This window comes from Macaca fascicularis, chromosome 16 (assembly GCF_037993035.2).
Source record: "Macaca fascicularis isolate 582-1 chromosome 16, T2T-MFA8v1.1".
NCBI lineage: Eukaryota > Metazoa > Chordata > Mammalia > Primates > Cercopithecidae > Macaca > Macaca fascicularis.
Window position 1 is genome coordinate 79053851 of NC_088390.1, and position 27626 is coordinate 79081476.

General features: G+C 48.4%; 1 protein-coding gene across 28 annotated transcripts in view; it reads right to left on the reverse strand.

Moving 5' to 3' along the window:
- The window catches only part of SLC39A11 (solute carrier family 39 member 11), a 564073-nt gene that overhangs the window by 76467 nt on the left and 459980 nt on the right, over window positions 1-27626 (reverse strand). For all 28 annotated transcript variants that reach the window (XR_012426088.1, XM_065531931.1, XM_074020277.1 and 25 more), the window contains one exon: window positions 11562-11631. Coding sequence is in view for 26 of the 28 variants with exons in the window: in XM_065531931.1 (XP_065388003.1) it covers window positions 11562-11631 (70 nt within the window). In the remaining 2 variants the exon portion in view is untranslated. Of the gene's footprint in view, window positions 1-11561; window positions 11632-27626 lie in introns of those variants that run through there.

The window sequence follows — 27626 nt, forward strand, 5'->3', positions numbered from 1 at the left end:
TCAGGCTAAAGGCTACTCTCCAGGGAGACCAGGCTGGGAATGCTGAGACCCAAGTTGCTAGGCAGGGAGGAGGTCAAGATCAGCAACTGTGAGGAAGGAAGGGTCTCCCTGGGATGCTCCACGAGTCTGGGAGACTGAGTGCTGCCCGGGGCAGGTCTAGGCATTGCGAGAGCAGCTGCGTGGAGGCTTGGATGGAGCCAGTGAAGGCAGCTTGCTTGTTCAAAGATGTTAGAGTGAACTATAATTAAAATGTTTCCATGTGAGTTCCCTGAGACTCCTCCCTGCCACAACAATGAACTCTCCTTTGTAACTTCTCTACACGTAACCTGCAAGCATGCTTTCAGTAACCTACAGGATGCACACCCAGAGTCTCAGCTACTTGGGAGGCTGAGGAGGGAGGATTATTTGAGCCCAGGAGGTCAAGGCTGCAGCAAGCTATGATTGTGCCACAGTACTGCAGCCTGAGCAACAGAGCAAGATCCTGTCTACACACACACACACACACACACACACAAACACACACACGCAATCTACTGGAGCAAAACTAGAGTGGCTGCTTGGACAGGCAGACACACATGTAATATGTTTACACATAAAGACATGCTCATCTACTGGCTAATGTTGATGAATGACCAGGAAAATATGTCAATTGCCATTTTTCTTTCTAAATAAAGGGTTGTTTTGTTAACGAATGGCTGCTGTCTTAAATAACTGTTAATATCTCAACATATATATTTATAAGCCAGGGGAAAGGATTTATCTGACTTACGATCTTTACTCTTTGATCGGAGAGGCAAACATATATCTTAAAATTGGTTTTGATGCCTCCATGTGTAATTGAATGAGCTATGTTACGTCCAAATGTAGACTAATCAACCATGCATCCTTTACCAAGTGTCTAGGTGCTGATTAGCATTAGCTGGTCTGGTCATATCTTGGGGATGTGTTTTGTGGACTATTCACGGCACACTAAAGTTCGCAGCCAGCCTCCTCTGCTGTGCACAGCCTGCTCTGGGATGGCCGCTGCACCTGTAGGTCAAGGCGGGTCCATGGACTACAAACGTCTCTTGACACGTGCTTAGTCAAAGCTTAAAACAGGAAGTGGTATGTGAAGCTGAGTGTTTAAGTATAGACAGCCTTGCTTTCCCTGCTGGTTTGAATGATGCCTGCCACTGAGTTAAGTGGGAGCTGAGGGTGTATCTCCTCTCCAGAGAACACGTTCTTCGAAGTGACGATATTTCAGAAAGGAAAACCACTTAAGCATGCAATTCCCCAAATGCATATGGTCTGAAGAATTCCTTTGTGGTTGAAGCAGAAAGAAACTGCTATGGGATCAGAACAGAAAGAAGCAAGCTGGGGCCAGGCACACTGGCTCACGCCTGTAATCCCAGCACTTTGGGAGGCCGAGGCGGGTGGATCACGAGGTCAGGAGATCGAGACCATCCTGGCTAACACGGTGAAACCCCGTCTCTACTAAAAATACAAAAAATTAGCCGGGCATGGTGGCGGGCGCCTGTAGTCCCAGCTACTTGGGAGGCAGAGGCAGGAGAATGGTGTGAACCCAGGAGGCGGAGCTTGCAGTGAGCTGAGATTGTGCCACTACACTCCAGCCTGGGGGACACAGTGAGACTCCGTCTCAAAAAAAAGAAAAAGAAAGAAGCAAGCTGTGTTTCCCTCGAACTACAGGCCTCCCTCTGCTGGCTGAGAGTCTTCCTAATTCAGGAGACAATGATCTCTGAATGAATACCTTGGTGCAAGCTGACATGGCCAGGTAGGGAGGTGGACAGAGGTGAAGGAGCTGGGCAGGTCTCCAGGAAGGTGAGGAAGTAACAGCCTCTGTACACCAGATGGCAGCAGCCACACACACACATGATAGGCGAGGTGCCTGCCTGTCTTCCCAGGTCAGAAACCCCTTACCTGGGAACTGAAGATAGAGCCTTCTCGGAATAGTTCCTTTTCTCGTGGGTGGCTATGATGCCATAGGCAATATCTACATGAAGCCTCTTGCTTCACTAAACAGGGCACAAGCAGGAGGTCATAAGAAAGACAGTTAGGCCGGGCGCGGTGGCTCACGCCTGTAATCCCAGCACTTTGGGAGGCCGAGGCGGGCGGATCACAAGGTCAGGAGATCGAGACCATCCTGGTTAACACAGTGAAACCCCGTCTCTACTAAAAATGCAAAAAATTAGCCGGGCGAGGCGGCGGGCGCCTGTAGTCCCAGCTACTCGGGAGGCTGAGGCAGGAGAATGGCGTGAACCCGGGAGGCGGAGCTTGCAGTGAGCCGAGATCGCGCCACTGCACTCCAGCCTGGGCGGCAGAGCGAGACTCCGTCTCAAAAAAAAAAAAAAAAAAAAAAAAAGAAAGACAGTTGGCCTCAAGAGTATTGAATGATGAATCTGGGCTAAAAACAGGAATTGTGTCCACTAAATTAGGGGTCTACACGCTTTCTGAAAAGGGTCAGATAGCCAGGCGCGGTGGCTCACGCCTGTAATCCCAGCACTTTGGGAGGCTGAGGCAGGCAGATCACTTGAGCTTAGGAGTTCGAGCCCAGCCTGGACAAAGTCAATCTCTACCAAAAAAATACAAAAATTAGCCGGGTGTGGTGGCATGTGCCTGTCGTCCCAGCTGCTTGGGAGGGAGGCTGAGGTGGGAGGATCACTTGAGCCCAGGCCCAGGGGGTCGAGGGTGCAGTGAGCCATGATTTGCACCACTGCACTACAGCCTGGGTGACAGAGTGAGACAACGTCTCAAAAAAAGAAAGAAAAGAAAAGAGAAGAGAAAAAAGGAGAGGGGAGGTCAGATAGTAAATATTTTCAGCTTTGCAGATAGTAAGTATTTCCAGCTTTTCAGCCTTAAGATTTGTCTGGCCATTATGCAGATCGGCCACTGTAGCACATATGGAACCACAGACAATATGGAAACAAATGGGTGTGTCTGTGCTCCAATAAAGCCTCCTTTCCAGAAACGGGTGTTGGGCCAAATTTGGCCCACAGACCATAGTTTGCCAACCCCTCCACTAAAGGAGTCAAAAACGATCCGGTTTAGTTAGCTTGGTGCACATGTACCCTGGGCCTGTACTGGGTAGCGCTTTCCCCAGTCTATGTAAATGCAGTCCTGCTCCCCTCTCAGTCCACTCCACAGCATGAGATCAACCTACATTTCCTTGTCACCTGGACTCAAATTCTCCCTTCTCCCTTCCACGCAACAACAAAATCAGCTGGCAAATGCTGTCTGTGGGTTCTGTACACAACAGCTCTTCCTGGGATCAGTCCTTATTCTCACGGTCATCACAACATCCGGTATCTTCTTCATTGCTGCTAAGACACACAGCAGTGGGGGGGGGGGGGGTTCTGTAAATATTCTTTTTCAATTGCTGCATTCTTCATACTGGCCTATCTCCCCCACCCGCTCTCCCAAATTATTTCATCTTAGCCAGACGCGTGTTTGAGTTACCTCTTGGGTGATGTCTTTTGTTTGTATCAGAACCCACCACAGATGCCAATTTTTTGCTGAGTAATGCACCTGTTTTTTCCTGCCTCAATCCAATGCTTTATTCACTTATTTATTTATTTATTTATTTATTTATTTATTTATTTATTTATTTTGAGGCACAGTCTCTCTATTGCCCAGGCTGGAGCGCAGTGGCACGATCATGGCTTACTACAGCCTCAACCTCCCTAGGCTCAAGTGGTCCTCCCACCTCAGGCTCCAGAGTACCTGGGACTACAGGTGCATGCCATCCCCCCTGGCTAATTTTTTTGTATTTTTTTGTAGAGACAGGGTTTCACCATGTTGCCCAGGCTGGTCTTGAACTCCTGGGCTCAAGCAACCCGCCTATCTCAGCCTCCCAAAGTGCTGGGATTATAGGGATGAGCCACTGTAACCAGCCAATCCAATCCTTTAGACATACCTTCTCTAAAGCACCAGCGAATTCTATCTCGGTCATATCGGTTTGTCCACCAGCCCTGAAAGAACCTTGGCACCTACCTTGGCATTTGCTCAAAGTACTACCTGCCCTTATCATCCCCTCATCCACGCAGACCACCCCTACGCTCCTGATGAAATGTAGCCCATTCTATGAAGAGCCCTTGAGAGGAGCGAAACGCTTGCCTGTCTTCTGCTGGTTTCTCGGTCTGGCTTGGATCAAGCCCTGTGGAGTTTGGACTGTGTTAATCTTATGCTGTCTATGGGCTTAACCGCCCACTAATAAATTACTATGGGTATCTTTTCTGCTATTGACTTTCAATTACATCACATTGAAGTCAAGACAATGTGGTCTGAATGGTATTGATGTTGGGGTATGTATTCTGACTCTCTCTGTGGCACAGCACTCTAATCCATTTTACAAACCCTCTTGTGGCTTGAAATGAAAGTAAGCTTTCTAATGGCTGGGCTGGAGTTTATATATGTCCACTGTATGCATTTTGTTAACTTAATATCTGCGTCATCTACAAGTATCAGACAGGGACATTAAAATCCCCCACCATGATTGTGTTTCTCCTTGCAATTCTGATGATTTTTCCTTTAAACAGTTGGAGGCTTATGCTGCTAGGTGCCTACAAACGCAGCATCATGACATCATCCTGGTACATTACTTCCCCTTTCCTTAAGTACTGACCTTTATCCCTTATCTGGCTTTCTGCCTTCAGGTCTGCTTTGTCTAAGACAAAAAAGGTAATACCCGCTTTCTTTTGATTAGCATTTGCCTTGTATCTTTCTTCCTTTCTTTTCAACTTTATCAGGTAGTATTTTAGGTGTGCCACTTGCTAATCACTTAGAACTGAAAATTTAAAAAGCAAAACCTCTTTGAAGAGATGAATTCCACCATCTGATGGCTGAATTATTTCACTTTGGTTTTCCATCTCTCTTCCCAGTGTTTATTCGTTCATGCATTCTCACTTCCCTCCTCCATCCTATACCTCTCTCTCTCATTAGTAATTGTCCTTTTAGATTCACTAGCATATTTGTTTTTTGAGACAAGGTCTTGCTCTGTCACCCAGGCTGCAGTGCAGTGGCACAATCACAGCTCACTGTAGCCTTGACCTCTCAGGCTCAAGTGATCCTCTTGCCTCAGCCCCCAGAGTAGCTGGGACCGCAGGTGCACACCATGATGCCTCGCTGATTTTTTCATTTTTTATAGAGATGGGGTCTCCCTATGTGGCCCTGGCTGGCCTTGATTTCTGGGACACAAGCGATCCTCCTGCGTCAGCCTCCCAAAGTGTTAGAATTACAGGTGTGAGCCACCACGCCAGACCTAGCATAATTTACTAATGTCTTCTTTTCCCTTTTGCCCTGATGTACCTTCTACACATATCCTGTAACAATGGGTAATAAGTAGTAGACTTGGCAGTCTGTATTTGTGCTCAGTAAAAAATTCAACTTGGCAATAGACAAGGGGTAGGCAAACTCAACCCAAAGGCCCATCACCTATTTCTGTAAATAAACTTGGATTGGGGCACAGCCATGCCCATTTCTTCTTCTTCTTTTTTTCTTTTTTTGAGACAGAGTTTCACTCTTGTCCCCAGGCTGGAGTGCAACAGCACGATCTTGTCTCACCGCAAACACCACCTCCTGGGTTCAAGCAATTCTGCCTCAGTCTCCCAAGTAATTAGAACTATAGGTGTGTGCCACCACACCTGGTGAATTTTTTGTATTTTTAGTAAAGACAGGTTTTCACTCTGTTAGTCGGGCTGGTCTTGAACTCCTGACCTCAGGTGATCTGCCCGCCTCGGCCTCCCAGTGCTGGGATTACAGGCGTGAGCCACTGTGCCTGGCAAGCCACACCCATTTCTTTACGTATTATTTAGGGCTACCTTGGCACTTCCACGACAGTCAGTCAAGTAGTTGTGACAGAGATCATATGGCCCACAGGCCATCTGGAACTTTAAGAGAAAGTTTGGCAGCTTCTACTCTAGAACGGCAGCTACTTTTTCTTGGCACTTTGAAGACAGCATTCGCTTGTCTTCAATTAGAGCTCAGGAATCTTCTGCGAGTTGAACTGTCGTTTCTGCGTAGAGAATCTGTCTCCGCCTCTGGTATCTCCAGATTCTGTCGCAGTCCCTGGTGGATACGGTCTGGGTCTGCGTCTCCACCCAAATCGCATGTGGAATTGTAATCCCCAATGCTGGGGGTAGGACGTGGTGGGAGGTGATTTGATCATGGGGGCGGCTTTCCTCCTTGGTGTCTTTTGTAAAACTATTGTATTATTATAAATCTATCCCTTATTAAGCATTAAACAGTGCTTTCATTTGTGCAGCCTTATGCAGTTTTTTTTTTTTTAATTTTAAATAAACCTTTCATTTTAGATTAGCTTTAGGTCTACAGAAAAGCTCAAAGATAGTACAGACAGTTCCTGTATACCCTGCCCTCAGTTTCCCCTATCGTTAGCATCTCACTTTGGATGGAACATTTGTTGCAACTAAGGAACCCATATTGGTGCATTCCTTTGTTTGCTTGCTCGTCTGAGACGCAGACTTGCTCTGTTGTCCAGGCTGGAATGCAATGGCGTGATCTTGGCACACTGCAACCTCTGCCTCCAGGTTCAAGAGATTCTCCTGCCTCAGCCTCCTGAGTAAGCTGGTGCCCACCACCATGCCTGGCTAGTTTTTTGTATTTTTAGTAGAGATGGGGTTTCACCATGTTGGTCAGCCTGGTCTCAAACTCCTGATCTCAGGTGATCCACCCGCCTCGGCCTCCCAAAGGGCTGAGATTACAGGTCCTTTTCTTTTCTTTTTTTTGAGACAGAGTCTCGCTCTGTTGCCCAGGCTGGCGGCCAGTGGTGAGATCTCAGCTCACTGTAACCTCTGCCTCCCGAGTTCAAGCGCTCCTGCCTCAGCCTCCTAAGTAGCTGGGATCAAAGGCACCCACTACCACACCCAGCTAATTTGTGTACTTTTAGTAGGGATGGGGTTTCAGAAGTATGTAGGCCAGGCTGGTCTTGAATTCCTGACCTCAAGGGATCTGCCTGCCTCAGCCTTTCAAAGTGCTGGGATTATAGGCGTGAGCCACTGCACCTGGCCATGTGCATTACTTTTAACTACACTACACAGTGTATTCAGATTTCACTAGTTCTTCCCTAATGTCTCTTTTCTGTACAAAGATCCCATCTTACATTTAGTCTCCTTCATCTACTCTGGACAGTTTTTTAGACTTCCCTTGTTTTGGGACCATCCTGGCAGTTTTGAGGAGGGCTGGTCAGGTATTTTGTGCCTCATTTCGGGTCTGTCTGATGCATTTCTCCTGTAGTTTTCTTATTTCTAGTTTTGTGAGTGCTATCTTTCCTGCGCAGCATGTTTCCCTATGTGGTTTGCTTCTATTTTATTTTCTATTTGAGAGTAAGTGTAACTGTACTTGAGTCCTCTTCCTTGCCCCAGGCATCTGCTGTGGCTGGTTAGTGGAAGAGTTAGGGCTTTGTGTAGGTGAGGACTTTATGTTTGTTCCTGCTAGAGCCTAAAATATTTCTATTATCCTAGGCCAGTATTTATGTTCTTGATTTGAGGTTTCTGGTACAAGACACAGTGCAAAGGTTTGTACCGTACACCCTCGTGTGATGCAGGTCTAGGGTTTTCCTATCCTGCACATCGTTTACTATGCCTTATACCCTGTCTCTCTGTCCAAGATTCTGGAGAGAGGACAAGCTGCACAGGCAAGTTCCTGGACCAGTGGGTGGAGTTTTATAGCCCCTTTTACAGAAAGCAATACCTGTAAGTCCTGGCCTTTAGGCTTGGCTGTTTCAGTTCCATGATATCCAAGGGCAAGGCCACGGCTCCATCTGCTCCATGGGCATGAGGTCTAACCCTCAGTCCTTTGAACCTCTATAAGGATCTGAAACCACCTTCCATGGTGCCTTTGATTTTTCCCTTTATTTCTAGCATCTGGCATTTCTTTCTCCTTAGTTCTTGGCTGTGTAGTAAAAACCATGTTTACTTGTGTGTGTGTTTGCAGTGGGACATCCACGTCAGCTGAGCTCACCACGTTACTGGAAGTACTAGTGACAAATGTTCAGCTTTTTGGAAGATTTCTGTCATACGAATTGTGTTTTCTGCAGTGACTAGCATAATGTGGGACACATACCAGTACTCACTAAAGAACGGATGCATGAATGAATGAGCGGAGACCAGGACTGCTCAGAAGATAGCTAAGCATTTGCAGCCTCAGTGGAGCCTGAACTGGTTGAGTCTGGGAGATTCTGGGCAGGCAGGGGCTGGTACACAGTCCCTCTGCCTGGCACTCTGTGTCACAGTGGTCCTGGCCTCATGTGGCTTTATTCAATGCTGAGGACTACATGATTTTACCAATGGCTCATCCAACAGGGTGGTCTGTTCACTCTACTTTCATCGTCTTACAGTGTCAGTACCTTTTCTTTTCCTTCTTGAAAGAGGGAACTGGCCGGGCGCAGTGGCTCATGCCTGTAATTCCAGCACTTTGCTGAGGCAGGCAGATCACGAAGTTAGGAGATCGAGACCATCCTGGCTAACACAGTGAAACCCCGTCTCTACTAAAAATGCAAAAAAAATTAGCTGGGCGTGATGGCGGGCGCCTGTAGTCCTAGCTACTCGGGAGGCTGAGGCAGGAGAATGGCGTGAACCCGGGAGGCGGAGCTTGCAGTGAGCTGAGATTGCACCACCGCACTCCAGCCTGGGCGACAGAGCAAGACTCCGTCTCAAAAAAAAAAGACGGAACCGAGAGTGTGGGTGGATTTAGTGCAATCGATCAAGCCAAAGTCTCATCCTGGATTGCAGGTGGTAATCTAAGGCAAGATACTGCCTTGGTGTATGAACACCATAGCAGCCTGTTTCTGCAGGGCTGGCTTCTCTGGACTCTACACACAAGCACAGATGCTGGTTTGAAAGCCCCAGCATTATGAGACAACTGGAAGCTGCAGCCCTTGACGTCCTTGTATCAACAGGCACAACACTGGCCCCAACCTGTTATTGGTTGAGCAATTCTACAGCCTTGCAGGGAGGCAGGCTCTGCCTGTCCAGGCTATACTTCAGCACGCACCTTTCCCTCGTGGCTACTCAAGTGGAAAGTCCTTACTCTCCACTACACTCTAGTCCCTATCCTCCTATGAAATCCTATGTGTAGTGTGAACTAAGGGCAGAGAAAGCTAACAAGCCTTGGCCTGGGGGCTGTTCTACATCTTGCCACCCAAGAAGAAGAGGGCAGACATTTAGGAAGGAGGGAATCACAAACTCGATGTGTTTTTCAAAGTGGGGAGAATGGGCTGAAGGGTCTGCTTGAGGGAATGTTCTTCCCCCATTGCTTCTCTCCAGCCTGCATTGCAGGGCCCCCCGCCCTCATTACTCTGTGGACACAGTGGCGATGACAGCAGAGCTCCGTCATTACTGCCCCGCAGGCCGTGATGATAACGGGTCAGGAGTGGGGGCATATAGACCCTCCAGTGATGCTTGTATAGCAGAGGGTCTCGTGAGGCTGAAGACACTGAGGCCCGCTGCACTGACTCCACCCCAGTTAGAGGATCTGGTTGAGGGCTTTTATAACTCAGAGAGAATCTGTTTGGTCCAGGGAAGGGAGGAGCTGAGTTGGAAATATTTTTGCTCCACTTTCTTCCGAAATACTTACAAAGATTGGCAGAAAGTGCAGGTGATAGAACAGAGGAACATTGGAGTTGACATGATGATGTCGCGGGGGACGTGGTGCCACCAGACAGAGAGCCTGGCCTGTGAGTTCCATGCCTGGGGCACAGCTGTCACTTGCTGGGCACAGATCTTCTGCAGCCTGTGTGGTTTCCTGTGCTCCGGGAGGACCTGGCCTTTGAATGTTTATAAGGTCAGACCCTCTGGGCTCTTCGGCCCCGTGGATATTGCTTGACTCTGAAGTCTCTTGTGGTCTAGTGGAGTCAGGATCAAAACTGCTGTGCCAGGGCCAGAAGAGCTACATGCCCCCACCCCAGGCCCCGCGCTTAGAAGAGCAGTCTGCAGGATGTGACGAGTCATCATTAGCCCTTGTTTTGGGTGACATTTCTTCCATTCTAAAGGCTCTGCCCTCGTCTACCATCTCATGTGATTTTCACCATGGGCATTATTTTAATGAATGACTTGGGAGTCTGAGAGGCAGGAATATGAAGTTGAGAACACGAAACGTTTTGCCCTAGAACATTCTTGTCCATGCACATATTTGAGGCTTCATGGAGCAGGCACGCCTCTTAACATACAGCCTTAGAATTCAGTGACCAGCAATGACTACATGTAACACACAGGGGCTCCACTTCAGCTGGGGAAATAGATGCAAGGAAGTGGTCTGAACATAGTCCTCAGGGTGCATAAACAGGCCCCATGCAGGCTTGGTAACCGGGGAAGGATGGAAAAGGGGTTATGTGAGAAATTCGTTTTTGACAGTCACGATCAACGGGCGCAGGAGGGAGTGCTATTTCCTGGGGGGAGTCAGGGAGAATATTTTGGGACTGCATCAGTCTGAAGACAGTGAATGAGCTACAGGAGTGATAAACCAGTCGCCCCTGAGTCACTGCACTGAGTTATGTTTTAAAATAATTGTGAATTCAACTACCTTTAGATAGTGCGCATGCTGTTTAAAGTTTGCCTCAGTCCTCATGGTTCCCAACTGTCTTCAGCTGACTGTCTCCACCCATTTTGATGATCTTTTAGTCCCCTGAAGCCACTTGAGTTTGCTGCCTTCAGATAGAAGGTTCCATCCTGCAGAGTGTGGCATTTATGGCTTTGTGGGTCTGGGTGGACCATAGAGACCTCACCTGCACCACGTCTAGAGAACGGCATGTGATCCCAAGGCTGTGACCTTACCCACGCCCTGTTTATTTCCAGGCAGGTAGAAGAGCAAAGAATGTACAAGGCCCGGTGCTCGAGTATGGAAGGTGAGGGAAAATGTGACATTGAGAGTGACGGCAAGGTTGGCTCGGTCAGTGGGGTACAGCAGTGACAGGGAATCCTGGAGGAAGGGCAGGTTCTACATGACAACAGATGGAGAAATATAAGAACACGTATTCAGGACAAAAGACTCGGCTGGAGCTCGACTTGGGTATCACCAGCAAACACATGGAAAATAAAGTCACAAGAATGGAGAAGGTTGTCCAGGGATGGCGCGTTCAGTGAAAAGGAAGGATGTTCTAGATATAGGTCCCCGGGAACATCACCTCTTAAGAACAGGCCATAGGATGAGAAGCCCACCACCAAAGGGACTTTCCAGGAGCAGGTGGAAAGAGAGAGGGAAACCAGGAGAGCCCAGCGTCAAGAAAGACAAAGGGAGGGCTTCGAAAAGGAAAGGCCTGAAGAGTGTCAGTGGCTGCCTTTGTTTTTTGTCATCAGTCTTCACACCTTTGAAGTGCTTAGAGTACAGCTTGCGATTCTGTCCATGTTTTGTTTTCAAAATGATCATCACCCACTTAATAGCTCATTTGAAAGACTCCTTTCTCAGGGGTGGCCTTCACCAGACCCCATGCGGCCTCCATCAGTGGGGCTGGGGTGCTGAATGATAATGCACAGACAGCCCACCCAGGTGACACGCACACCCGGAGCACCCCTGGGTGCAGAACCATGCTCTGGGGTACCAGGGTGCTGGCTTACCTGGCACTCTCAAAGGTAGCAGATGCCGTCTTTTCTATAGCCCCGAATCCAACTCCAACAGCGAGACCCTCTGAAATAGACGTAAGAAAAACAAGAGGGGTTAGGAATATTTCCCAATAAGGAACATCACCATCACTGTCACCGTGTCAAGTAGGACTGCATGAGGCTGCCAGTCACAGGAAATCATACTAACAGCAGCTTAAACCCAGGGAAACTAAGGCATGGGGTCCAAATGGCTGCTGCCTGCAACCTAGGAATGATTTTTGTATTTTTTAAGTAACTGAAAAAACAAAGACTACTTCATGACACATGAAAATTATATAAAATTTGGCCAGGCACGGTGGCTCATGCCTGTAATGCCACCACTCTGGGAGGCCGAGGCAGGCAGATCACCTGAGGTCAGGAGTTCGAGACCAGCCTGGTCAACATGGTGAAATCCCATCTCTACTAAAAATACGAAAGTTAGCAGGGCATGGTGTGCACGCCTGTAATCTCAGCTACTCGAGAGGCTGAGGCAGGAGAATCACTTGAACACAGGAGGCAGAGGTTGCAGGAAGCCAAGAGTGTGCCACTGCCCTCCAGTCTGGGTAACAAAGTAAGACTCTGTCTCAAAAAAAAAAAAAAAAAGAAAAAGAAAAAAGAAAATTATATAAAATTCAAATTTGAGTGTCTGTAAATGAAGTTGTATTGGCACACAGCCATGCTTATTGGCTGACGAATTGTTTATGGCTGGTTTCATGTATATTAGCACAGTGGAGTAGTTGGGACAGAAACCGTATGGCCTGAAACCCAAAATATTTACTATCTGGACTTTTCATAACCCCTGGCCTAAACACACAGGGCTTTATTTATTAGCTCATGCAACAGAAAGTCCAAGGTTGATACGGCAGCCCGATGATGTCACTGTAGACACAAGCGTCTTTTGTTTTCGTTTTTTTTTTTCTTCATCCTCACCACTAGGTCCTCATAGTTGCAAAGTGACTGTGCTACTTCCAGGCATCTCAACTACATCCTAGGCAAGAAGAAAGTAGAAAGGTAGAAACCTTTCTTTATCAAGTCTTTGGCTCATTACTCTGGAATGAACGCCTTTCCCGGCATCCCTCATACCTCTTTGGCCAGAACAGGAGCAAATGCCCATCCCTGGTTCCATCACAGCCTCAGGCCCCAAATCCTGAGACTCCGGGACTGATTGAGGCCAGTCTCCATCCCTCTCTGGGGCCGGGAAAGAGCCTACCCTGCCCATGCTCCCTGAAATCAAGGGAGCCGCCATCCGAATAAACTGGGGTCTTGTCAGCAGGAAAGGAGGAGGGGTGGCACGATCACCACCACCAGCATGCATTTTTATTTTTATTTATTTTTATTTTTTATTGAGACAGAGTCTTGCTCTGTCGCCCAGGCTGGAGTGCGGTGGTGCCATCTCGGCTCACTGCAAGCTCCGCCTCCCGAGTTCATGTCATTCTCCTGCCTCAGCCTCCTGAGTAGCTGGGACTGCAGGTGCCCACCACCACGCCCAGCTAATGTTTTATATTTTTAGTAGAGACGGGCTTTCACCGTGTTAGCCAGGATGGTCTCGATCTCCCGACCTTGTGTTCCGCTTGCCTCAGCCTCCCAAAGTGCTGGGATTACAGGCATGAGCCACCGTGCCCACCCAAGCATACATTTTTATACGACTGCTCTTTGAAGAACATTCCAGCTTTCAAAGGAACCACCCTCAAACGGTGCAGACAGATGCGGTCTACACTGAGGGGGTGGCTAGAGTCGAGCTTGCAGCATTGGGCTAGACAAGATGGGTTTTCAGGTCCTTTCCTGTGGTTCACGGGCTTGCCAAGTTCACCAGCCACTCGCCTAGGGATCAGATGTGGGAGGATGACGCTGGTCTGCGTGTATCTGATGGAGTAGTGAGGGTCATGGAAGGAAATGGACCTGACCCAGTGGCCGTGGACCAAAGGGGTGGAAGCACAGCGTCAGGGCGCTTCTGACATCTGTGAAGAGGGCAATGATTCCCGTCGATCCAAACACGAAGGAGAACTACTGAATTACCACCACTGTTCAGCAGCAAGGCCAAGGGCTTTGCGGGGGTCAAATTAGAACTTTTTTTTTAAGAAGAGGGAAGATATAAAAATCTACTGAGTGAGAGGAACTGATTTTCTTTTCATTCACTGCCTCTTAGTACAGCCCGTTTCTTCCTTGTGTCCTGTCTGTTTAAAGTGGGTCCAGGATGCCGGAATTGTGATACTGACTCCAGGAGACACCTGGGGACAAGAAGCCAGTGGAGACTTATCGCATGTTGCTCACCTGTGATGCAGTCTGGCTCAACAAGAGACCGCAATGGGGTCTGGAGCCCAAAGATCCTGCTAAGGAATAAGGTGTTCTTTTTTTTTTTTTTTTTTTTTGCCTCATTTTACCCTTTGTGCTTGATCTCCTGCGGGGTCCTGATGGGATAGCTGTGACCACTGTAAGCTGCAGGTTGAGAATTTGGGATTCTTTTTTCTTTTTTCTTGAGACAGAGTCTCACTCTGTCGCCCAGGCTGGAGTGCAGTGGTGCGATCTCAGCTCACTGCAACCTCCACCTCCTGGGTTCAAGTCATTCTCCTGCCTCAGCCTCCCAAGTAGCTGGATTACAGGCATGTGCCCCCATGCCCAGCTAATTTTTGTACTTTTAGTAGAGATGGGGTTTCACCATGTTGGCCTCCCAACGTGCTGGGATTAAAGGCATGAGCCACTGGACCTGGTGAGAATTTGGGATTCTGATTCCCTACCAGGTATCCTTCCACTTTTCTTATAACAACCAACGTCAGGACACAGAGTCCTAGGACACTGGAGCTTGCCCCACACTGCAAGCTCGACTCCAGAGATCAGCCGCTGTGACTCTTGGGCCCCCGCCAGGTTCAGAAGCCGGTAGTTAGAGGGAGGTCTTTCCAAAACCAGACAGCAGCATCAAGCCTTCTGGGCCTGGCCTCTCAGCATGCATGTGTACACCCAAGCAGGCCACGGAGAAGGCTCCCCAACTCTCCCTTTAACAGCTCTGAGGCTGAAGGTGGTTGGCTGGAGTCAGCACTACCAAGGCAACCAGACTTTAAAATCGATATGCATTTTTAAAAATTATTTTTTAGTTACAATTGACAACCTTGAACAATGCAGGGATTAGGGGCACCAATCCCCTGCACAGTCGAAAACCCACATGTAACTTTTGACTCCCCCAGAAACGTTCCTAACAGTCTAATACCGACCAAAAGCCTTACCAAGAACATAAAGTCAATTGACACATATTTTGTGTGCTATATATATTATATATGGTATTCTTACAAGAAAGTAAGCTAGATAACACTTCTTATATTCTTACAGTAAAGCAAGCTACATAGAAGTTCTTAATGTTAAGAAAATCATAAGGAAGAGAAAATACATTTCCAGTGCTGTACTGTATTTATCAAGACCATATGTTTACACTGTCTGTTCATAAAGAGGCGTTGTCTGTCTGAAACGGCAGGCACCCACAGCTGCAGACCTCAAACTATGGTACATATGAAGCAAGTTAATTTTTTCTTGTAATGTCATGACTTTTCTTTGCTTCTTGGGAGCACCTCCAGTATCTCTAATGGCACTCGGTATGGGTCCTGTGGTGTTATTCAAGGTTTACGGTATTGCACTAAACATGATGAAAAATACGTCAGAACTGAGAGAGATCACTTTTTACGGTAACATGCAATTCACTGCAGAGGTGAACTGCTCTCGAGGAGATGCTTAGTGTCACAAGGCCTTTTTTATTTTTGTTTGAACTTGAGACGGAGTTTCACTCTTGTTGCCCAGACTGGAGTGCAATGGTGCGATCTCGGCTCACCACAACCTCTGCCTCCCGTGTTCAAGTGATTCTCCTGCCTCAGCCTCCCGAGTAGCTGGGATTATAGGCATGTGTCACCATGTCTATAAATTTTACATTTTACACTAAAAATTTTACATTTTTAGTAGAGACAGGGTTTCTCCATGTTGGTCAGGCTGGTCTCGAACTCCTGACCTCAGGTGATCTGCCCGCCTCGGCCTCCCAAAGTGTTGGGATTACAGGCGTGAGCCACCAAGCCGAGCCCGACAAGGCCTTTTACGCAGACACCTGCAGCACCTGAGCCCACTGCAACAGCAACAGGAGGTGGCTACAAAATGGTTGCAGTAGTACAGTGGGCTGTAGTTAATTCTATGTAGTTATGACTTAATATTACATCATTTTTTAAATGTTTTAATTTTTAAAAAAGTTTTTCATAGAGATGGTCTCACTAAGTTGTCCAGGCTGATCTTGAACTCCTAACCTAAAGGGATCCTCCTGCCTCAGCCTCTCAAAGTGCTGAGATTAGAGGCTTAACACTGCATCTTTATGTTTGCTTATATTTCTCTTCATTGCGAGTGGCACCATATATGACCTGTGTTGAAGGGTATAATTTTTGATAAATTTTAACTTTTTATAATAGATTTATGTATTTTTACAGTAATCAATGATAGACTAGACTAGTATCGACACATACATTTCACTGTAGGTATAAGGCGTATAGTCCGGTGTCTAGCATAGAAAGGGCCACCAGTGCCCCATTTCCCAAGGCAAAGAATCACAGAGAGATTAGGATCTTGAAGACAAGGCCTAATTTGCAGCCTTCAGGCCTAATGTGGAACACTATCATTTGCATTAAAATGGCTAATTCAAACATAGCTTGGGACTGTCACCTCCAGTCCACAGATCAGAGAGGGAAGGTGATGGGAGCTGGTCTGAGAGACACAGGTAGGTTCTGAGTCCGAGGCCCAGGGTGTAGGTCCTTCATCACTCCATGAGTAGATACGATGAAAGCCACTACTCAAGTATCAGAAAGGGGTGTGGATCCATGTTCAATATTTTAAGGTTCGCCTGATGGATGTGACACCATCCAAAAGAGGTAGGCAAGAAGGAGTACCCAGCTGGGCGCGGTGGCTCCCGTGCCTGTAATCCCAGCATTTTAGGAGGCTGAGGTGGGCGAATTGCTTGAGATCAGGAGCTCAAGACCAGCCTGGCCAACATGGTGAAACCTCGTCTCTACTAAAAATACAAAACAATACCTGGGCGTGCTGGCTCACGCCTTTAATCCCAGCTACTAGGGAGGCTGAGGCAGGAGAATCGCTTGAACTCGGGAGGCAGAGGTTGCAGTGAGCCGAGATGGCGCCACTGCACTCCAGTCTGGGTGACGGTGTGAGACTCCATCTCAAAAAAAAGAGTATCCTAGGTGAGGTGCCTGACGTTGGCGAGAGCTGAATTTCAGGGCAGGCTGCGATGGGTATGCCTAAGGGTTTCTGACATCCTTTCCATTAGGGAGGAGGCAGCCTTGCTTGTGCAGGCCGAGTCGTGGGAGCTGCCCGTGTCCATGGTCACGAGAATATGAACTTCGAGAACATGTGACCTGCTGCCACCTGGCCAGTGTCCTGCCTTTGAGGAGTCCAGTATTTACAAGCCTGCTATTCTCAACCTTGTTTTGCACTCACACACCTGAGACCATCCATCGGTAACGGTGGGTCTGCAAGGCACAGATCTTCACCAGGGACCCTTGGGGAGAAATCAAGGGAACTACTTCCTGACACTAGACAGGCATATCTCTCCCTTGGAGAAAATTCACTTTCTAAAACCATAAACAACAGCTGGTTGACTCTTTTGTTAAAAATTTTCTTCTAATTAGTCATTTTAATGCAAATAATAGTGCATGCTAATTAGCAAAACAATCGCTTCGAGTAGTTTAGCTCGGAGTTCAGCAGCCTCAGCTCGATGACTTATATAAATGCTCACAACAGCTTTGGGAGGTTGGGGAAGGGAGCACCCAGTGAGCAGATGAGGAAAAGGGCCTGCCCTAGGTGACCCAGCTGGGGAGGCTAGAGCTGGGTCGTGATCCGCAGTCTCTCATTCTATTCCCCACCCCCAAGTGTCCTCTGCTGCCCAGTTTGCTCGCAGCTTTCCTCCAGCTATGACATGGCCCCACGGGTAGTGAACACTGGCATCTGAGTCTCCGTACCCTGAAGAGGTTTGGAGCAAAGGGAATGCATTTTCCCTCCGGCCCATCCTGGACCTCGGGCCAGGCCAGTAGCAGGGACAAAAGTTCACAAATGAGCATTCCGTGATGGTTTGCAGATAAGCACATCTTTCCTCTCAGTTCTCCAGTGGCCCTGGCGGGAGGGAACCACAGCTCCACGCTGCCTTAGGAGGCTTCAGTCCACTTTCCCCCCGGATCTAGAAAGTGAAACAGGAAGAAGAGGTCCTGGGGAAACACGGTGTATTTGTTACCACGTCTGGAAACAGAGGTGAGCCCTGAGAGTCAAGCTCATGAGAAGGCAGGACATGTTAGTTATGTATGCAGAAAGAACACCACAACGAGAATTCAGGCCGACACTGAAGATCAACAGACGGTAGAAAGAACTCACTGGGTGGAAAAGGAAAGGAGGAAAAATGCCCACTGGTGCTCACGCCCTGGTGTCCCACCCTGAGTGCAAACAGAAGAAACCCAACTCATACTGTGAATAAGTTCTTGCCCCTTTACAAAGCTATTGCCATTAGCTCAGGGAAACTGAACTGCCAAGCCTGGGTTAGGAAGTCCGACTGAAGGCAGGGTGAGGCAGAGTCTGGAGGACAAACTTGAACATAAGCACCAAAGCGGAAGCAGCTCACTCCAACCTCCGCCTGGGGCTGGAAGGCGGCTGTGCCTGCCTCTCTCCACCTCCCCGTTGCCCTTGCAACTCCATCCCTCCATGCCCTCCTCTGTGGAAAACAGTAACAAAAACGGTTGAGATAAACCCGGGCTCAAATCTTAGTATATTATTTAAGGTACTTGCAAAAGTGAAAGGGGAATAACACTGCTTTGCTTACAGGATGGTTGTGTTCAATGAAATGTACCTGGCCGAGCGCGGTGGCTCACGCCTGTAATCCCAGCACTTTGGGAGGCCGAGGAGGGCGGATCACGAGGTCAGGAGATCGAGACCACCCTGGCTAACATGGTGAAACTCCATCTCTACTAAAAATACAAAAAATTAGCCGGGCGTGGTGGCGGGTGCCTGTAGTCCCAGCTACTCGGGAGGCTGAGGCAGGAGAATGGCGTGAACCCGGGAGGCGGAGCTTGCAGTGAGCGGAGATCACGCCACTGCACTCCAGCCCGGGCGACAGAGCGAGACTCCATCTCAAAAAAAATAATGAAAAAAAAAAAATGAAATGTACCTGACAGGCCTGTTCAGGGTTCCTCACTATTGACATCTGGTTGTGGGGGACTATTCTGGCCACTGTAGGGCGTTTTGCAGCATCCCTGGCCTCTACCCACTAGACGCCAGGAGCACCTCCTGTCCCAGTTATAACAAAGATGTCTTCAGAGATTGCCAAATGTTACTTTTCTTCTCTCCCGATGAGGGACACTTACAGAAAACAAAAAAAAAAATTAAACTATTATATTAATAGAACACGGTTAGAGTTTAAGTCAGTGGTAGGAAAGCAAACAATGAAAAGTGTTTTCTCTTTCAATGGACCTATAAGCAGCTCTTAGTTTTAAGGGCATGGGGTGGAGTTTGCATTCTTCTCGCCCAGTTCTGGAGGCTGAGAAGTCTGAGATCAAGGTGCCCGCAGAGTTGGTGTCTGGTGAGGGCCAGCGTCCTGGTTCACAGATGGGGGGTTCCTTGCTGTGTCTTCATATGATGGGAAGGGTGAGGGGGCCTCTCTCTCGGGCCTCTTTTATACGGGCATTAATGCCACTCACGAGGGCTCCAACCTCAAGACCTAATCACCTCCCCAGAGTCTCGCTTCCTGACACCATCGCATTGGTGGTTAGAATCTCAGCATACGCATCTTTTCTTTTCTTTTTCTTTCTTTCTTCTTTTTTTGAGACACAGTCTTGCTCAGTCACCCAGGCTGGAGTACAGTGGCACAATCTCAGCTCACTGCAACCTCCACCTCCCCGGTTCAAGCGATTCTCCTGCCTCAACCTCCTGAGTAGCACCTGGCCTCACACATTTTTAAGAAACACAAATATTCAGACCATAGCACCTGACATTTATGGGCGTTGGTAATGAGTGGATGGGAGGGGACACCTGTACAGGGTAGCTTGAGAAGTACAATTACCTTGGTTCGGCAGAGCCCGCTGCTGGGACAGAAATGGCCCACTCAGAGATGTTATGGGGACATTCTTCTCTTCCTGCCAGACTATGCTCCCTGGGATGTTGGCCCAGCTCAGATCATCTCAGCATGAGAGGGGCTTCTAAACAGGATACAGCTGTTTCAGGGTGGTCAGACCAGGGGTAGGAAGTAGAGGGCTGTCATTCCCCTTGTTCTGGACTTGACCCAGACCTCACGGCAGCTCATGAACACATTCCTCTTGGGTGGCTTTCTCACGGGAGATTCCTCCTGGGCTCACAGCTAACTAAACGCGCAATCTTTCCCTGTATGCTGTTGTGAAGCCACCGTTCTCCATCCTGTGCCTGTACCATTCATTCTTTGTCTCTTAGGGCATTATGTGGATGTCACTAAACCTCTTTGTTCCACGCCATTTGTTCTCCAGCTGGGCCTCTGGTTTAAGCACTCATAGTATCAGTTCCAGAAGTTATAGCCAGAAGAAGCCTAGAAAATGTCAATGCAAAGGCCACACACGAAATAAGGGGTGATGCCACGACTTTTCCTCCTTGATTTAAAAAAGTGTTTAAATTAAGATAAGCAGATAAGAGCCTGTGGAGGCTTAATAAATATTATACACAGCCACCACCACCACCACTACTACCACCAACAAACCCCAAGGGTGGAGAAATGACAAGTTATGGGATGGCTTATTCATTTCCATCTCCCCTAAAGACAGAGTAAGAGAAAAATGACTTAAATTACAGCTAGATGGATTTAGGCAAGAGGCAAAAATTTGCTGGAGAGAGGAGGGCTTTGAAACATATGATAAAGAAGCTGAAGGAAGGTCAAGGGTATCCTTCTCTGCATGAGGAGTGCCCTCTGAAGCTGCCCATCCCAGGGATGACTGGGATGAGGAGAGAAGGTGGGTTAGGAAGAACAGGGCAGGTAGCCTCATAACATCCCTCAGGCCAGGTGACACTTCACCAGTAAATATGGACTCAGCTCTAGAAGCAAGGCTGAACATCCACATGTACATTCTCAGGTCCCAAAAGGCACTCATTAAAAGCCAGAAAAATAACCACGTTGAGGGGCCAGGTGTGGTGGCTCACTCCTGTAATCCCAGCAATTTGGGAGGCCGAGGCAGGAAGATCTCTTGAGCCCAGTTCAAGACCAGCCTAGGCAACATAGCAAGACCCCATCTCTACAAAAAAATTTAAAAATTGGCTGGGCACGGTGGCTCATGCCTATAATCCCAGCACTTTGGGAGGCCGAGGCGGGTGGATCACAAGGTCAGGAGATCGAGACCACGGTGAAACCCCATCTCTATTAAAAATACAAAAAGTTAGCCAGGTGCGGTGGCGGGGGCCTGTAGTCCCAGCTACTCGGGAGGCTGAGGCAGGAGAATAGTGTGAACCCGGGAGGTGGAGCTTGCAGTGAGCCGAGATCACACCACTGCACTCCAGCCTGAGCAACAGAGTGAGACTCCATCTCAAAAAAAAAAAAAAAAAAAAAATTAGCTGGGTGTGGTGGTGTGTACCTGTAGTCCCAGCTACTAGGGAGGATGCAATGGGAGTATCACTTGCGGCCAAGAGTTTGAGATCAGCCAGGACAACATAGTGAGACCCTATATCTACCACACACAAAAAAATTGGCTGGGTGTGGTGGCATGAACCTGTAGTACTAGCTACTCAGGAGGCTGAGGAGAGAGGATCGTTTGAGCCCAGGAAGTCAAGGCTGCAGTGAGCTATGATCACACTACTGCACTTCAGTCTGGGTGACAGAGCGAGACCCTGTCTCTAATTTAATAAACAAAACTAAAAACAAAATATGTTGAAACATCTATTGCTGGAGTGGACAATGGGGGCCTTGGGGACAGGGCGTGCCCACCTCCAGCTGCATCAGGAGCCTCTGAGGTGCTAGACAAGCTCAGATTTATTGAATGTTTCCTTTGAGACAGAGCCTCACTCTGTCACCCAGGCTGGAGTGGAGTGGTGCGATCTCAGTTCACTGCAACTTCCACCTCCCAAGTAGCTGGGACTACAGGTGCACACCACTGCACCTGGCTAATTTTTGTATTTTTAATAGAGACGGGGTTTCGTCAGGTTGGCCAGACTGGTCTTGAACTCCTGACCTCAGGTGATCTGCCCACCTCGGCCTCCCAAAGTGCTGGAATTACAGGCGCGAGCCACCGCCCTGGCCAAGGACGAGCTCAGCTTTGATTCCCCGTCTGTCCCAACCTGTCTGGTAACTGTCACTAAACTGTGAGAGGACAACACACCAGGGAAGGGAGCAATGTCACATAACACTGCAGCAGGGATTTCTCAGTCACAGTCTATCAGGAGAGCCGATGCGCAGGCTTAGACACACCACAGGGCAGGGCTGCTGTCTTCATTCTCACTCTGAGCCCCAAAACTTAGCTGAGCCTTCTGGGGAGACTGGCTGGCTGGCAATGTGCTGATAACCCTGCCTGGCCTGTCTTTGGTTGCAAAAGTCTGGCAGGAAGCAAAATCAAGAAGGCAGGAACTCTGATCGTATTACACAATTATTAAACCAAATGTTGGTAGAACCAGCCAGGTATTATCGCCAAGGAATCCCTGTGGAGTCTGTTAGAGGCTGTATAAAGGATGGAAATTTACCAACTTATTTTCTTGAAAAAGTAGTTTGATGCAGTTTTCTAGAGTGGATTACTAATCCTGCTATTTATATTGGAAAAAGATACACGTGGGGAAAGATGAAAAATAGAGGTGTTCTAGAAACGTTGACTTTAAATCAAATTTTTATCAATAAGGCCGGGTGCAGTGGCTCACGCCTGTAACCCCAGCACTTTGGGAGGCCAAGACAGGTGGATCACCTGAGGTCAGGAGTTCAAGACTAGCCTGGCCAACACGGGGAAACCTCGTCTCTCCTGAAAATACAAAAATTAGCTAGGCGTGGTGGCGGGAGCCTGTAGTCCCAGTTAATCGGGAGGCTTCAGCAGGAGAATCGCTTGAACACAGGAGGCAGAGGTTGCAGTGAGCCGAGATCGTGCCACTGCACTCCAGCCTGGGCAACAGAGGGCGGCTCCATCTCAAAAAAAAAAAAAATTGTTATCAATAAAGTCATATCCTACTGTTTATGAAGAAATATTGACAATTGAAGATACTCTAACATGAATCCCCCTTGTAACTAAAATAATTACTTCCTAATTAATGTTGACAAGTGTGCTTTTTCAGCATCTCCAACTGTTTCACATTGGGATCCCCCGAAACAGTGAGAGACCCAGAAAATGCTATTCTCCAGTCATGGCTGCCGACTTAGAATTAAGCCTGACTCCAGCAGACTGCGGAGACACAGGCAGCGCCGCGTTTGTATGACTGAAGACAGACAGCCACATCTTCAAACAACAGGTGAAGGCATCTTGTTAAACATCCACATCTCGGAGTCAATTTCAATTTGCTTTAGTTCTCAATAACCAGACAAAGATCAGATCTCTGTGTTCCCTCAGAGAAAAAGGGAGAGAATGCCTAGGCTGGCATGGAAGACTCCGAGCTGTTCCAACCAACGAGCTCCGTGTCACGCCCAGATGCACGCCTCTAGCCAACTTCCCCTGACCTTGCACCACGGTCGTCCACACCTGGGTTTGTCCTGAATCTGAAGAAGTATCTCTGCAGACTCAAGGACAGACCAGGTGTAGGAGAGGGACCAGAAAAGGCACCACGGTCTACTCTCCCAGCCTCTTTCTGCCAAGCTGAGCATACTCTGTTGTTGGGTTTCATTTATTTATTTAATGAGTAATTGCTCATAACCAAGGGAGTTGTTAGTTTTGAGGTCAAGGGACGGAGCAGAAGCAAAAAGGCAGGTCAGGTAGCTTCTGACTCAGTGGGCGGACCTGCTGTCAGAAGAGCTGCCATCTTGGAAGTCACAAAAACTCAAGATACCCCCTGCCTTGCCCAACAGGGAATGATCATGAAATCCCTGTGCCCTCTGAGTGGGGAGTGCTGCTGTCTGTTGCTCCCAAAGACTCTGTTCCACCAGTGAAGCTGTGGTGTAGAAAAGCTTGCAACCCTGTAGCAAAGTTCCTTGACTCCAAAGTCAGAGCCTCCTCAATCACCCGGCCACTGGGTTTCTTCCCTCCACGTCCAAAGTCCACTGCAGGCAGGGAAGTGTCTGGATCTGACAGATTCACCGTATGCAAGTGAACGGGGTTATGTTCTGGGGAACCTTGTATGTTCACAACAAATTCCTCTGGGAGGCTTAGAAAGCAGGGACAACCCAAGAAGCTCTGTCAATGTGAGGACACAGGACAGTGGGAGCATGAGGCAATGAGTAGTGTGGTCAGAAGGGAATTATTTTTCCTAAGACAAGCCTATCATGTGATAAGTGGGCAGCAGAGGTGGGCAGGCTCTCTGGTCCCCTTGGGAAACTGGGGCTGCAGATGGAGGCTTTGCTAAGTGCCACCCCACCCTAGTCAGTGGGAGCAGTCCCCAGCCCCACACCTGCACACTGAAGGCAGGAGGTCCCTAAGCACTGGTCACAGGGATCTTTCTGCCTGATCCTAGGAAAATACTGCCTCTGAGGTGGCTGGACCATTCTAAGAGAAAGAGGGGAAAGCATGTCTGAAAGCACCTCTATGACTCCAGACTCAGATTCGTAAGACACTAGATGGAAGTCGTACCAGGAACTCAGCCACACATCCCTCCCGGCTGGGAAGACCTGCAGCTGAGAGCACACGCACAAAGAGACACAGGCTCCACTGGCCCAGCCTCTCACCTGGCTCATGAAAAGATCAATGCCGGGAGTTCTCCACAAAGAGACTGGGAATTCCTGGGGCAAGGCACAAGCCAGATGGTCGGGGAATCAGGTGTAACTCTGCAGTGGAGGGGGGTGGCGTCCATTCTGTGCCGCTTGGGAGCCAAGAGAGTCACTCTGGGGATTATCCCACAAGAAGGTCTCACATCCCCAGGAGGAGGATGGCCACTGATCCCTGCTATTCCTCCCCTGATTTCACATGAACGGGTAGTGCAGTCTGGTTCCCAGGTCGGACCCGACTGCCTTGTCAAAGGGAAAGGCAGCCTAGGGCCAGATGCCTCGGAACCACAACGACATCGCCTGTGATTGGAGCCTCACCCCACCCCACAGGCCGTACATGGGCATCAGAACCACAACAACGACATCGCCTGTGATTGGAGCCTCACCCCACCCCACAGGCCGTACATGGGCATCAGAACCACAACAACGACATCGCCTGTGATTGGAGCCTCACCCCAACCCACAGGCCGTACGTGGGCATCGTGAACTCCGCACACGCTTGACTGTGGAATAGCTCTGGATGTGGGGTGGGGGGTGGGGAGGACTTATTTACGTTTTTGTAATTTGTATGTTCTTGAGGGCCTCAAAACCTGGAGGAAAGGAATTTTTTTTTTTTTTTAATTCCCTTCGAGGACTTCTGAACAAAATTAGACTCTGGCAATTCCTTCAGGATGATAAATAACCTAAGATACAGGTTCATTTATCACTCCCCATATGTGATTCCCACCAAAGGATTTCTAAAAGCCAGGCAAGAAAAAGATTCTGAAGTCTCAGATCACTAGTGTGTTTTACCACATGGAGGGCAGGCATCACACCACAGCGTATGTATCCAAGGGAGGGAGGGGCATGTTTTCAAGCAGCAGTATTTCAATCGTTAATGGAGGAAAAAAAATAACTGTCTGCCTCACACATCCCAGTTCAGCAATTGCCAGGTTTCAGGTGTCAGACGGCAGACTGTCGGCACCTTGGGGTGGGCCCCGTGTGGTCACGGCCTTATTGGTCATGCCAAGATGATGTCTGAGAAATTGGCATTATGGCTTAGCTCAAAGAGAAGGCTGGAGGCTGTGCATGGTGGCTCACGCCTATAATCCCAGAACTCTGGGAGGCTGAGGTGGGAGGATCACCTGAGGTCAGGAGTTTGAGACCAGTCTGGCCAACATGGCAAAAACCCCGCCTCTACTAAAAATACAAAAATGAGACAGGCGTGGTGGTGGGCGCCTGTAATCCCAGCTACTTGGGAGGCTAAGGAATGAGAATCACTTGAGCCCAGAAGGTAGAGGTTGCAGTGAGCCAAGATCATGCCACTGTACTCCAGCCTAGGTGACAGAGTGAGACTCTGTCTCAAAACAAAAAAGTGAGTGTACAATATTGGAGTGCTAACATATGATTCTCTCTAATATCAGGTTGCTATATGAAGGTAAGGAAAAACAGTCCTAAGGCTTCAAACTCTTCCCATTTGAAGAAGACGGTTGTAAGAATCGTGGCCCCTATCCTCTCATCGTCTAGGTTTTAATTAGGTTCTTTCCGTCCTTCCTCCCTTTCTTATTACCATTTTTAATTGTGATAAAATATGAATTAATAACATGTAATTGAGCATCTTCCTCATTTTTAAGTGTACATTCAGTGGCATTAAGTGCAATCACAGTGTTGTACAGCCATCACCACCACCCATCTCCAGAGCTCTTTTTTTTTTTTTTTTTTGAGACAGAATCTTGCTCTGTCGCCCATGCTGGAGTGCAATGGCATGATGTCAGCTCACTGCAATCTTTGCCTCCTGGGTTCAAGTGATTCTTGTGCCTCAGCGACCCCAGTAGCTGGGAGTACAGTCTGCATCACTACGCCTGGCTAATTTTGTATTTTTGGTAGAGACAGGGTTTTGTTATGTTGGCCAGGTTGGTCTCGAACTCCTGGTCTCAAGTGATCTGCCTGCCTTGGCCTCCCAGAGTGCTGGGATTACAGGTATGAGACACTGCGCCTGACTCCAGAGCTCTTTACATCTTGCATAATTGCAACTATCTACCCACTGAACGCGGATCCCCATTCCTCCTCCTCCCTCCCACAGCCCCTGGCAACCATCCTTCTACTTCCTGCCTCTGTGGCGCTGACTCCTCAGGTGTCTCATGGAAAAGGACTCACAGCATCTGTAATGCCCTCTTTCTTAGGTCATATTATCCCCTTGTGTCCCTTCTTCATTTTGTCAGGGGGCCTCCTTAACCTCCTACGGGATGTGTGGGTGATCAACTTCTGAACCCTTACCTAGAAAAGAAAATTTTTGATTTTTCTCTGTGACTTTATAGCTTGACTTGAAAATGCTACATTCCAAATTACCTCTCCTTAATATCTTTTTTTTCTTTCTTTCTTAAAACAGAGTCTTGCTCTGTCACCCAGAGCAAGGCTCACTGCGGCCTCTGCCTCCCGGGTTCTAGCAATTCTCCTGCCTCAGCCTCCCGGGTAGCTGGGATTACAGGCACGCACCACCACACCTGGCTAATTTTGTATTTTCAGTAGAGATGGGGTTTCACCATGTTGGCCAGGCTGGTCTCGAACTCCTGACCTCAAGTGATCTGCCTGTCTCGGCCTCCCAAAGTGCTAGAATTACAGGCATGAGCCACCATACCCGGGCCCTAATATCTTTTTTCTTTTTATTTGTTTTTAAGACAGGGTTTCACTCTATTGCCTTAGCTGGTCTCTAACTCCTGGGCTCAAGTGATCCTTCCACCCTGGTCTCCCAAAGTGCTGGGATTACAGGCATGAGCTATGGTGCTTGGTCTGCTCAATGTCTTGAGAGTATTGTTCCATCATCTTCCAGTATCTGATGCTGCTGCTGAAAAGTCTGATGCTAATTTCATTCTCATTTCCTTCTATTTAAGAAGACTTTGCTCTCTGGAAGTTAGTGGTGTTGTCGTTTTGATTTTTGAGACAGGTCTCACTCTGTGGCCTGGGCTGGAGTGCAGTGGTGCCATCATGGCTCACTGGAGCTTTGACCTCCTGGGCCCGACCAATCTTCCCACCTCAGCCTCTTGAGCAGCTGGGACCACAGATGCATGCCACCATGCTCAGCTAATTTATTTTTAGTTTTTGTAAAGACCGTGTCTCCCTATGTTGCCCAGGCTGGTCTTGAACTCCTGGACTCAAGTGACCCTCCAACCTCGGTCTCCCAAAGTGCTGGGATTACAGCCATGAGCCAC